General features: G+C 41.3%; 1 protein-coding gene across 3 annotated transcripts in view; it reads right to left on the reverse strand.

Moving 5' to 3' along the window:
* LOC110520594 (calcitonin gene-related peptide type 1 receptor) overlaps window positions 1-13,796 on the reverse strand; it is a 44,512-nt gene that overhangs the window by 4,779 nt on the left and 25,937 nt on the right. For all 3 annotated transcript variants that reach the window (XM_036975219.1, XM_036975221.1, XM_036975220.1), the window contains 9 exons: window positions 12,839-12,964; window positions 11,259-11,412; window positions 4,066-4,176; window positions 3,054-3,166; window positions 2,585-2,676; window positions 2,295-2,421; window positions 1,179-1,332; window positions 780-840; window positions 413-479 (listed from right to left, as the gene is read on the reverse strand). In XM_036975219.1, the coding sequence (XP_036831114.1) occupies window positions 413-479; window positions 780-840; window positions 1,179-1,332; window positions 2,295-2,421; window positions 2,585-2,676; window positions 3,054-3,166; window positions 4,066-4,176; window positions 11,259-11,412; window positions 12,839-12,913 (954 nt within the window). In that variant the 5' untranslated portion in view covers window positions 12,914-12,964. The remainder of the gene's footprint in view (window positions 1-412; window positions 480-779; window positions 841-1,178; window positions 1,333-2,294; window positions 2,422-2,584; window positions 2,677-3,053; window positions 3,167-4,065; window positions 4,177-11,258; window positions 11,413-12,838; window positions 12,965-13,796) is intronic.

The raw sequence follows: 13,796 nt of genomic DNA on the forward strand, positions 1-13,796 counted from the left end.
ACCCTCAGATAATAATTGCAAAGCACAGGAGGATGCTTGATTTGCAGGTTTACTTTGAAAGGTGACCAGTGACATGTTGTTCTGCCAAATGACTCACGGACGGGTCAGTCCACAGAGGGACCAGCCGTTGAGGCCAAACTGCAGGTAAATGAAAGGGATAGTTCTGTGAAATTATTTACGTAGATATTACTTGGCCAATTTAACAAAACTAAACTGTGAATTTCAGTCTCTCCTTCTCAATAGGCGGCTTTCAAAGTAAGGAAATTAAATATGTAATTTCACTGAACTATCCCTTTAAAATTAAAACAACATTCTGGTACACTGCACCCCCCTTTTTATCCAAGATTGCACTCAACAGTCGCCAGAATATATTTTTTTAATTTGCATGAACCTAACTGTATTACAGACTTACCAACAGAGCAGCGCAGATAGGCCCATGGATTATGTAGAGGAGTGAAGTGTTGGAGCTTATCCAACAACTGTAGGAGGGAGAATCAGGCATTCAGGAGAATCAGGCATTCAGGAGAATCATGCATTCAGGGTCTGCTACTTTTATTGTTGAAATTCGATTTAAAAGGTGATGCTTACAGGAAACACATGAATAGAAAATGTAATTGAAAGCACTAGAAGGCAATCGATATCAGGGTAGGGAATACTGGTAGCTGTCATAGAAACTAATGACAGGAAATAGGCATTATGCTGTATGAATAGCTTGTAGTTTTAAGGAATGATCAATTCAATGAAAACAATTAAGGGAAAAAGCGATGAAAGTAACTCACTTGTCATTGTAGTAGTAACTGCGAGCGATCGCATGTATAGATGCTGGAATTAGAGGAAAGCCTGAAAAACAACAACAGACATCCTTTGTTAGTGACAAACAATGCTACTTCCATGAAATAACATCACACTTCATATCCTATAAGGGATATGACGTTGTCCCCAAAATCTACCCCACCCGTGGAGATAGTACCACATCCCCCAAAAACCTACCCCAGCCGAGGAGATAGTACCACATCCCTCAAAAACCTACCCCAGCCGAGAAGATAGTACCACATCCCCCAAAAACCTACCCCAGCCGTGGAGATAGTACCACATCCCCCAAAAACCTACCCCAGCCGAGGAGATAGTACCACATCCCCCAAAAACCTACCCCAACCGAGGAGATCCCAAAAACCTACCCCAGCCGAGGAGATAATACCACATCAAGTGCTGTTTCTCAGCGAACACGGCAACAACGATGAGGGTGTGCAGGTATATCCCTTCACATAGCATCCAGAAGTAGTTGCAGCCAAACAGATAAAGATGGATGAACACGGACACTTTACAGCTTGTCTAGAAAAAAGAACACGGGGTGAAATTTAGGGCAGGCCACACGATATACGACATCATCACCATATTTAGGTGCCGATACCATATCTATTGCGATTCTCAAGATTCTATATGTATTGCGATTCTCAAGATTCTATATGTATTGCGATTCTCAAGATTCTATATGTATTGCGATTCTCAAGATTCTATATGTTTTGCGATTCTCAAGATTCTATATCTATTGCGATTCTCAAGATTCTATATCTATTGCGATTCTCAAGATTCTATATGTATTGCGATTCGATACTGTGACTTTATTGTGATTTGATATTCCTAACATATTGCTCATAAAGTCTGCCGCAGAGAGACAAGTGAGAGCATGAGAAAATGAGTTTTGATCAGTCATGGAAATAAAAGTGCTGAAAACACGCTGGCTTATGATTTAAAAAGAAGATGGAGAACAAACTATAGTATAAAAAATAGCAGAGTTTTGACACAGGTACAGCTGACTGGCGCTAGCTGTCACTACCTAGCTAACGCAAAAATAATACTATCAATTTGGATCCACGTCATGTAGTTTTTCTGGGCTAAATATCTATAAATGAATATCTATAAATGCAGCAGTAAATTAGCAGTGTGTGTCCTACCGTTACTCTGGTGTGTGGCTGTATGATATACATTATATAGTATAATATAGATATACAATTATTTATATTTATATACAAACGCATATTATCTACCACCCACACACCTACCTACCTACCTACCACCCACCCACCCACCCACCCATCCATCCATCCATCCATACATCCATCCCTCCAACGATCCATCCATCCATCCATCCATCCATCCATCCATCCATCCACCCATCCCTCCAACCATCCATCCATCCATCCACCCATCCAACCATCCAACCATCCAACCATCCATCCATCCATCCACCCATCCATCCATCCACCCATCCCTCCAACGATCCATAAACTCACAGGGTTTCTTTGTACCAGTTCCTGGTTATTCGCCACAGCGGTCAACCAGATGATGGTGATGACCGAGTTCAAAACAAAGGAGAAGAAGAGGTTTTTGTGGAGAGTGACCCTCTGGCAACTTAAACTCCTACACGAAAGGAGAAAAGGAGTAGACGTTGTCATTGTGGAGATAAAAACAGAAACATAAGGTGAAAAGTTATTTGTACCAGCTATCTGTGAATAAAAACAGACCGAGGAACAAAGCCTTTGTGTATTCAATTATTTATGTTGTTTGGTTAATTTATACTCACTTGAAATTGAAAAATATTCCCAGGGAAATGAATAGGGATATCAGTGACAAGCCGTGGCCAATGAGAGCCAAGTAGAATAAATTCATGGCAGTCTGGAAGAGAGTAGACACGATAAGCCTCATATTATCCTAGCATGTCTTAGCCTGGCTAACACCCTCACTACATAATGCACATAAATAATCAATATAAAATACCCTTGTTAGTTATAGTCAAAGAGCCCTGATAATCATAGAGCAGAGAGCTCAAAGCCTTAGCCAAATACTATCTCCACATGTTTTTTCAAATGCTTTATGTCCATTCAAAACAGCAATCTGCAAGTTTCTCTAGGAGGGCAAAATAACATTCCTCACATGCAGCAAGCAACTGTTTTTGAATTACTAGAACATCCATTTGATATTCTTTTGACTTTGCACTGTAAAATCTTGTGTAATTGAGAAGATTAATAAAAATATTTCAGACAGTGACGTACCATCCTGCCTTCTTTGGTGTGCTCGTTGCATCGCGTGTAGTTAGTCCACGTTCGGTTGCTGTCGGGATGCAGAAACCAGTGTCCGTTCTCACTGCAGATTTTTGTCACCATTTCTGTAGAGCATTACATCAAAATGTTGGAGATGAAACTCTAACCACATCAGATACAGGCTTCAAAATGCAGAGATCTGAAGTTCATCTTCAAAACAGGTCCTTTTTCAGAAAATGTCATCTTTCCTTGCAGTAATATAATTTGCAAGTGCTTTTAAAGCAACATAGTTTCTGAAGCCTCTGGGACTTAGTTTCTGAAGCCTCTGGGACTTAGTTTCTGAAGCCTCTGGGACTTAGTTTCTGAAGCCTCTGGGACTTAGTTTCTGAAGCCTCTGGGACTTGAATTAAATAAAAAGTAAATGGAAAAAGAAAAAAGAAAGGCATTTGATAAAAAAGGATGGGACTACCCCTCAAAATGACCAAACTAGCCCGGAAGGAGGAGCGATTGCTGTGTCTGCCTCAAACCCAGTGTTTCTCAATGTTGATCCTGGAGGATCCACTGTATGTTGGATTTCACTAGCAATGATATCACCCCATTAGACTAGGGCTGTAGAACTCCAGTCCTGGAGAGCTACATGATGTGCAGGCTTTTATTCCAGGCCAGCACTAATACACCAGATGAAACTGGTCGTGGTCCCGACTGATGACTATGATTAGGATTATTTGAAAAAGATGTGTTAGTGCTGGGCTAGAACAAAACCCTGTGGTTTATTTATATCTGCTTGGTTCGAGGGAACCAATGAACTGGAACACCTTGAATCTGCTATTTTAGAATTATTCCAAGACAGAACATATCACGTGAAATAGCTGGAATGATTCAAAGTTAAATTTTCTACATTTAATTCAGCAGGTTTTATGGGAGTTGCAGGTTGAAATGGAAACCTGCATAAAAGGTGGGTCCCCACTCCCCAGGAACTTTAGCTCATGTCGGTGGGCACATGGTGGGCCTTCGAGGGGCTCACCTGAGGGGTCAAAGTCCTGGAAGTAGTCAGGGCAGTGCTGCTCTGAAGTGAAGCCTGCCTCTGTGTCGTCCCAGCACAGCCATCCATCCCAGGTCCGGTTACACACTGGCCCTGCAGCATAGAAACCATCAGAGTTCAAATAAAGCACGTGTTCACATAAAGCAGGAGCACTGAGAGGTCACTGAGAGGTAACTGACACTGTCTGCTACAAGAATCAACAGGTCACGTCAATCAATACGCAGCTGAAATCAATATGTGATATAAGTAAAATGTTGTTTGTTGACATCACACTCAGTAGTTATTAGAGACACCTGCTGATATATTGTGTTGCTAATGCTAACGTCTTCATTTATTCTTGCATACAAATCAAGTTAAATACATTACGATTCTGCCAATACTCCTAATTGTATGGTGGAAATGAGACATTACAGTGGATAACCCAGATATTGAAATATCCCACATCCCATATCATTGTTTCCTGACTCTGTCTTCCATCAACCATAACATCAATTTTAGGGAAAAAAATTGAATGGGAAAGGAATCTTTTAAAGAAATATCAGCCAGGATGTGTTTCTACCTCTGCCACTCTCAATGTGTTAAATATCAGCCAGGATCTGTTTCTACCACTGCCTCTCTCACTGTGTTAAATATCAGCCAGGATGTGTTTCTACCACCGCCTCTCTCACTATGTTAAATATCAGCCAGGATGTGTTTCTACCTCTGCCTCTCTCACTATGTTAAATATCAGCCAGGATGTGTTTCTACCACTGCCTCTCTCACTATGTTAAATATCAGCCAGGATGTGTTTCTACCACTGCCTCTCTCACTATGTTAAATATCAGCCAGGATCTGTTTCTACCACTGCCTCTCTCACTATGTTAAGTATCAGCCAGGATCTGTTTCTACCACCGCCTCTCTCACTATGTTAAATATCAGCCAGGATGTGTTTCTACCACTGCCTCTCTCACTATGTTAAATATCAGCCAGGATCTGTTTCTACCACTGCCTCTCTCACTATGTTAAATGTCGGCCAGGATGTGTTTCTACCACTGCTTCCCTCACTATGTTAAATATCAGCCAGGATCTGTTTCTACCTCTGCCTCTCTCACTATGTTAAATATCAGCCAGGATCTGTTTCTACCTCTGCCTCTCTCACTATGTTAAATATCAGCCAGGATGTGTTTCTACCACTGCCTCTCTCACTATGTTAAATATCAGCCAGGATCTGTTTCTACCTCTGCCTCTCTCACTATGTTAAATATCAGCCAGGATCTGTTTCTACCACTGCCTCTCTCACTATGTTAAATATCAGCCAGGATCTGTTTCTACCTCTGCCTCTCTCACTATGTTAAATATCAGCCAGGATCTGTTTCTACCTCTGCCTCTCTCACTATGTTAAATATCAGCCAGGATCTATTTCTACCACTGCCTCTCTCACTATGTTAAATATCAGCCAGGATCTGTTTCTACCACTGCCTTTCTCACTATGTTAAATATCAGCCAGGATCTGTTTCTACCTCTGCCTCTCTCACTATGTTAAATATCAGCCAGGATCTGTTTCTACCTCTGCCTCTCTCACTATGTTAAATATCAGCCAGGATCTATTTCTACCACTGCCTCTCTCACTATGTTAAATATCAGCCAGGATCTGTTTCTACCACTGCCTCTCTCACTGTGTTAAATATCATCCAGGATCTGTTTCTACCACTGCCTTTCTCACTATGTTAAATATCAGCCAGGATCTGTTTCTACCACTGCCTCTCTCACTATGTTAAATATCATCCAGGATCTGTTTCTACCACTGCCTTTCTCACTATGTTAAATATCAGCCAGGATCTGTTTCTACCACTGCCTCTCTCACTATGTTAAATATCAGCCAGGATCTGTTTCTACCACTGCCTCTCTCACTATGTTAAATATCATCCAGGATCTGTTTCTACCTCTGCCTTTCTCACTATGTTAAATATCATCCAGGATCTGTTTCTACCACTGCCTCTCTCACTATGTTAAATATCATCCAGGATCTGTTTCTACCTCTGCCTTTCTCACTATGTTAAATATCAGCCAGGATCTGTTTCTACCACTGCCTCTCTCACTATGTTAAATATCAGCCAGGATCTGTTTCTACCTCTGCCTTTCTCACTATGTTAAATATCATCCAGGATCTGTTTCTACCACTGCCTCTCTCACTATGTTAAATATCATCCAGGATCTGTTTCTACCTCTGCCTTTCTCACTATGTTAAATATCAGCCAGGATCTGTTTCTACCACTGCCTCTCTCACTATGTTAAATATCATCCAGGATCTGTTTCTACCACTGCCTTTCTCACTATGTTAAATATCATCCAGGATCTGTTTCTACCACTGCCTTTCTCACTATGTTAAATATCATCCAGGATCTGTTTCTACCTCTGCCTTTCTCACTATGTTAAATATCAGCCAGGATCTGTTTCTACCTCTGCCTCTCTCACTATGTTAAATATCAGCCAGGATCTGTTTCTACCTCTGCCTCTCTCACTATGTTAAATATCATCCAGGATCTGTTTCTACCACTGCCTCTCTCACTATGTTAAATATCATCCATGATCTGTTTCTACCTCTGCCTCTCTCACTGTGTTAAATATCATCCAGGATCTGTTTCTACCTCTGCCTTTCTCACTATGTTAAATATCATCCAGGATCTGTTTCTACCACTGCCTTTCTCACTATGTTAAATATCATCCAGGATCTGTTTCTACCACTGCCTTTCTCACTATGTTAAATATCATCCAGGATCTGTTTCTACCTCTGCCTTTCTCACTATGTTAAATATCATCCAGGATCTGTTTCTACCACTGCCTTTCTCACTATGTTAAATATTATCCAGGATCTGTTTCTACCACTGCCTCTCTCACTATGTTAAATATCAGCCAGGATCTGTTTCTACCTCTGCCTCTCTCACTATGTTAAATATCAGCCAGGATCTGTTTCTACCTCTGCCTCTCTCACTATGTTAAATATCATCCAGGATCTGTTTCTACCACTGCCTCTCTCGCTATGTTAAATATCAGCCAGGATCTGTTTCTACCACTGCCTCTCTCACTATGTTAAATATCATCCAGGATCTGTTTCTACCACTGCCTTTCTCACTATGTTAAATATCATCCAGGATCTGTTTCTACCACTGCCTCTCTCACTATGTTAAATATCAGCCAGGATCTGTTTCTACCACTGCCTCTCTCACTATGTTAAATATCAGCCAGGATCTGTTTCTACCACTGCCTTTCTCACTATGTTAAATATCAGCCAGGATCTGTTTCTACCACTGCCTCTCTCACTATGTTAAATATCATCCAGGATCTGTTTCTATCACTGCCTTTCTCACTATGTTAAATATCATCCAGGATCTGTTTCTACCACTGCCTCTCTCACTATGTTAAATATCAGCCAGGATCTGTTTCTACCACTGCCTCTCTCACTATGTTAAATATCAGCCAGGATCTGTTTCTACCACTGCCTCTCTCACTATGTTAAATATCAGCCAGGATCTGTTTCTACCACTGCCTCTCTCACTATGTTAAATATCAGCCAGGATCTGTTTCTACCACTGCCTCTCTCACTATGTTAAATATCATCCAGGATCTGTTTCTACCACTGCCTTTCTCACTATGTTAAATATCATCCAGGATCTGTTTCTACCACTGCCTCTCTCACTATGTTAAATATCATCCAGGATCTGTTTCTACCACTGCCTCTCTCACTATGTTAAATATCAGCCAGGATCTGTTTCTACCTCTGCCTCTCTCACTGTGTTAAATATCATCCAGGATCTGTTTCTACCTCTGCCTTTCTCACTATGTTAAATATCAGCCAGGATCTGTTTCTACCACTGCCTCTCTCACTATGTTAAATATCAGCCAGGATCTGTTTCTACCTCTGCCTCTCTCACTATGTTAAATATCAGCCAGGATCTGTTTCTACCACTGCCTCTCTCACTATGTTAAATATCATCCAGGATCTGTTTCTACCACTGCCTTTCTCACTATGTTAAATATCATCCAGGATCTGTTTCTACCACTGCCTCTCTCACTATGTTAAATATCATCCAGGATCTGTTTCTACCACTGCCTCTCTCACTATGTTAAATATCAGCCAGGATCTGTTTCTACCACTGCCTCTCTCACTATGTTAAATATCATCCAGGATCTGTTTCTACCACTGCCTCTCTCACTATGTTAAATATCAGCCAGGATCTGTTTCTACCACTGCCTCTCTCACTATGTTAAATATCATCCAGGATCTGTTTCTACCACTGCCTTTCTCACTATGTTAAATATCATCCAGGATCTGTTTCTACCACTGCCTCTCTCACTATGTTAAATATCAGCCAGGATCTGTTTCTACCACTGCCTCTCTCACTATGTTAAATATCAGCCAGGATCTGTTTCTACCACTGCCTTTCTCACTATGTTAAATATCAGCCAGGATCTGTTTCTACCACTGCCTCTCTCACTATGTTAAATATCATCCAGGATCTGTTTCTACCACTGCCTTTCTCACTATGTTAAATATCATCCAGGATCTGTTTCTACCACTGCCTCTCTCACTATGTTAAATATCAGCCAGGATCTGTTTCTACCACTGCCTCTCTCACTATGTTAAATATCAGCCAGGATCTGTTTCTACCACTGCCTCTCTCACTATGTTAAATATCAGCCAGGATCTGTTTCTACCACTGCCTCTCTCACTATGTTAAATATCAGCCAGGATCTGTTTCTACCACTGCCTCTCTCACTATGTTAAATATCATCCAGGATCTGTTTCTACCACTGCCTTTCTCACTATGTTAAATATCATCCAGGATCTGTTTCTACCACTGCCTCTCTCACTATGTTAAATATCATCCAGGATCTGTTTCTACCACTGCCTCTCTCACTATGTTAAATATCAGCCAGGATCTGTTTCTACCACTGCCTCTCTCACTATGTTAAATATCAGCCAGGATCTGTTTCTACCACTGCCTCTCTCACTATGTTAAATATCAGCCAGGATCTGTTTCTACCTCTGCCTCTCTCACTATGTTAAATATCAGCCAGGATCTGTTTCTACCACTGCCTCTCTCACTATGTTAAATATCATCCAGGATCTGTTTCTACCACTGCCTTTCTCACTATGTTAAATATCATCCAGGATCTGTTTCTACCACTGCCTCTCTCACTATGTTAAATATCATCCAGGATCTGTTTCTACCACTGCCTCTCTCACTATGTTAAATATCAGCCAGGATCTGTTTCTACCACTGCCTCTCTCACTATGTTAAATATCAGCCAGGATCTGTTTCTACCACTGCCTCTCTCACTATGTTAAATATCAGCCAGGATCTGTTTCTACCTCTGCCTCTCTCACTATGTTAAATATCAGCCAGGATCTGTTTCTACCACTGCCTCTCTCACTATGTTAAATATCAGCCAGGATCTGTTTCTACCACTGCCTTTCTCACTATGTTAAATATCAGCCAGGATCTGTTTCTACCACTGCCTTTCTCACTATGTTAAATATCAGCCAGGATCTGTTTCTACCACTGCCTCTCTCACTATGTTAAATATCAGCCAGGATCTGTTTCTACCTCTGCCTCTCTCACTATGTTAAATATCATCCATGATCTGTTTCTACCACTGCCTTTCTCACTATGTTAAATATCAGCCAGGATCTGTTTCTACCACTGCCTCTCTCACTATGTTAAATATCAGCCAGGATGTGTTTCTACCACTGCCTCTCTCACTATGTACTTTGTATCTCTTTCATCAGGTACTCAGGTGTTTCAGACTTTGTTTTTGACCACAGGGGTGGGATGTGTATTTTAAAGCTTTGGATTGAAATTAACAATCCCCTGGCATGTGTTGACAATAATGCTTGACATAACTGAAGAGCTAGAAGTTGTTTTTGAAGGGGAAAGTTATTTTGGAAAACATTTCCCTGACAAAGACTGGTAACTCTACTGACGGAGATGTGTCCTACCTCCTTACCTTGGCAACCACCCACACAAACACATTATTAAATACTGTACATATTGTAACACAAAAAAAAAAGCATTATTTGGCTAACGAGTGGCACAGCGGTCTAAGGCACTGCATCTCAGTGCTTGAAGCATCACTACAGACCCTGTGAATCCAGGCTGTATCACAACCGGCTGTGATTGGGAGTCCCGTAGGGCAGCGCACAACTGGCTCAGTATCGTCCGAGTTTGGCCGGTTTAGGCCGTCATTGTAAATAAGAATTTGTCCTTAAGTGACTTGCCTAGTTTAATTTTTTTTATATATATATATATATATATATATATATATATATATATATATATATATATATATATATATATATATATATATATATATATATATAAATACAAATAAAAGAAAGGTAGTAAATGCACTTTTCCAAATATCTCCAAATGTTTTGGTTCGATAAGTCAGATAAATCAGGATTATGTTTAGAGTCTATAAAAAGCTGTGGCATTACACCTGTAGCGTTCCCCTAACGTTAAGTATGACTGAACACAGCTAACACTTTACGTCTGTTCTGTCAGATGCTCCCTCTCTCTCCTGAAGCCTCCTGCTGCTCCCTCTCCTCACTACTCCTTACCTCTCCTCACGCACTTACAACCACCACTCTCAGACAGACACCCTAGAGCCACACCTTACTGTGTGATAGGATTTCTAATTAGCCAAGACGCCAAGCGAACACCTCCTAGCTGATTGCCGGTGTGACTGCAATGCTAATCAGACACAACGCTAGTGGATTACCATCCAAATGAGAGGTTTACAGCACCTTGTGTAAATAACATCACAGCAGCACTGGCATTCCTCTCAGTCCCTCAGTCTGGCCTAAGATGCACTGTCTCCTCACCTGCCGACTGGTTAATGTTAATGGTCTGGATACTAATAGACTGGTGGGATTATCACACTTTAGTCATTGACTACACAAAACAGATTATTTTCGTCTTCTTCTCCCTATAAAAGAGCTCCTCGTTGGACATCAGGTGCTCAACTCGAGGGCTTATGCAACATGAATCGATCCCACTTAGGATTCAAACTCATGCACTCAGTAATCAAGTTATCGTACCTAATGGGCTGAAGATGTAGCCAATAACCATTAATTTTTTGGCGTTAGGCAAACATTTTGCCTGAAAGCAGGTAATATCTGTTGTTTTTTTTACCTATTTTGTTGTGGTCGTTATCCTTCATGATTTTCTGGTAGCACTCGAACTGGGCTGTCACAATCTTGTTCCTGGTGAGTCCTATATCGTGGTAGACATTCAGCTGTAGGTGCTGCTGGGTACTGTTCACCTCTGGGCTAGCCGCAACTAAGATCTGCAAGGAGAACCCATAACATCACATACCATACCATAACACATAGCATCACACCACATACCATAACACATAGCATCACATACCATGCCATAACACATAGCATAACATACCATACCATACTACACTGCTCAAAAAAATAAAGGGAACACTAAAATAACACATCCTAGATCTGAATGAATGAAATATTCTTATTAAATACTTTTTTCTTTACATAGTTGAATGTGCTGACAACAAAATCACACAAAAATTATCAATGGAAATCAAATTTATCAACCCATGGAGGTCTGGATTTGGAGTCACACTCAAAATTAAAGTGGAAAACCACACTACAGGCTGATCCAACTTTGATGTAATGTCCTTAAAACAAGTCAAAATGAGGCTCAGTAGTGTGTGTGGCCTCCACGTGCCTGTTTGACCTCCCTACAACGCCTGGGCATGCTCCTGATGAGGTGGCGGATGGTCTCCTGAGGGATCTCCTCCCAGACCTGGACAAAAGCATCCGCCAACTCCTGGACAGTCTGTGGTGCAACGTGCCGTTGGTGGATGGAGCGAGACATGATGTCCCAGATGTGCTCAATTGGATTCAGGTCTGGGGAACGGGCGGGCCAGTCCATAGCATCAATGCCTTCCTCTTGCAGGAACTGCTGACACACTCCAGCCACATGAGGTCTAGCATTGTCTTGCATTAGGAGGAACCCAGGGCCAACAGCACCAGCATATGGTCTCACAAGGGGTCTGAGGATATCATCTCGGTACCTAATGGCAGTTAGGTACTGCTTAACATAGCATGTGGCGGTAGGTAGCCTAGTGGATAGAGCGTTGGGCCAGTAACCCAAAGGTTGCTAGATCAAATCTCTGAGCTGACAAGGTAAAAACCTGTCGTTCTGCCCCTGTTCTTAGCTGACTTGCCTGGTTAAATAAAGTACACTGTTTTTGTATTCAATGGATGTTTTGCTGTCTGATATTTTTGTTCTAGATCAGTCTGCCAGTGCCCTGACCTATATGTTATTATATTGACCACTTACTAATCATACAGGCACCTTATTGATTACTCATCAATATAAACGTTCATTCACCAAAGTTATTTAGATTTTCCACATAAAGAAATCACTAGAGCGAGAAAGGATACATACACCAATTACTGCTCCCAAACAACCATGGTGTTGTACTACTGAGCAGAGTATTAACATGGCACACATGTTATACAGTGTATGAATCCCCCCCACTGACACAGTAGACAATATGGTCCTGCATGTATGGGTGTGTGTGTGTGTGTGTGTGTGTCTGTGTGAATGTGTGTGTGTGTGTGTGTGTGTTTGTGTGTGTGTGTGTGTGTGTGTGTGTGCGTGCGTGTGACAGAGACAGCAACAGATAGAGATACAGAGTAAAGAGAGAAAAAGAGAGGGTAAAGAAAGTGAACTCTTGCCTCAGTAGCAGTGCCCAGTAGGAGACAGATGACCATCCAACAGTACCCAAAACAATCCATCTTCTTTTTTGGCATATCAAACGATCCACTCTTCTGGTTATTTCTCCCTCTTTAATGACTATCGATCTGTTGAAAGGAAAAAAAGGCCATTGAAACACAGACTTACATTGTCATTTACACCATTAACTGTTTCTTAGTAAGAAGAGGGTTTGGACAGGGTTTCCCAGTATTTTCAGGTTTTCTCTCACAAAAATCACAACTTATTTGTATAAAAACAACAACATTTGGATGTTCTAAGTCCACATCAATGCTAAAAACACATCAGGAAACCCATTTTGAGGTCTGAAAAAAATCGGAAAATTGTTGAATTCTGGGTGTAGTTACCCTTTAACTCAACTGGGCACCACCCAGAGACTGTTGTTTGGTTAGCTGCGTTTCTGTGGGGTTCATCTGATTGCAGAGTTTGCAAAACAAATAGCCACTGGGTCGATGCAAATAATCATGATATTATTCTAGCAGGAAGGCACAGGCTACTTTGTAGTTAACATTTAATTGAGAAGATTTTTGGGAAAGCCTTTCTATCTACCAGCAGATGGTTATCATTAGCATTATCGCTAATGGGTACAAAGTGACATACGCACGCACACACAGCATACAAAACACACAGACAGGGGCGGCAGGGTAGCCTAGTGGTTAGAGCGTTGAACTAGTAACCGAAAGGTTGCAAGTTCAAATCCCTGAGCTGACAATGTACAAGTCTGTCGTTCTGCCCCTGAACAGGCAGTTAACCCACTGTTCCTAAGCCGTCATTGAAAATAAGAATTTGTTCTTAACTGACTTGCCTAGTTAAATAAAGGTCAAATAAAGACTCTATCCTGGTTCTCTCTCCCTCAGCCCAAATCTCTATCTTGTTTCTCAATCTGGTTCTCTCTCCCTCAGCCCGTTTCTCTCTCTGGTT

This window comes from Oncorhynchus mykiss, chromosome 3 (genome assembly GCF_013265735.2).
Source record: "Oncorhynchus mykiss isolate Arlee chromosome 3, USDA_OmykA_1.1, whole genome shotgun sequence".
Classification (NCBI taxonomy): domain Eukaryota; kingdom Metazoa; phylum Chordata; class Actinopteri; order Salmoniformes; family Salmonidae; genus Oncorhynchus; species Oncorhynchus mykiss.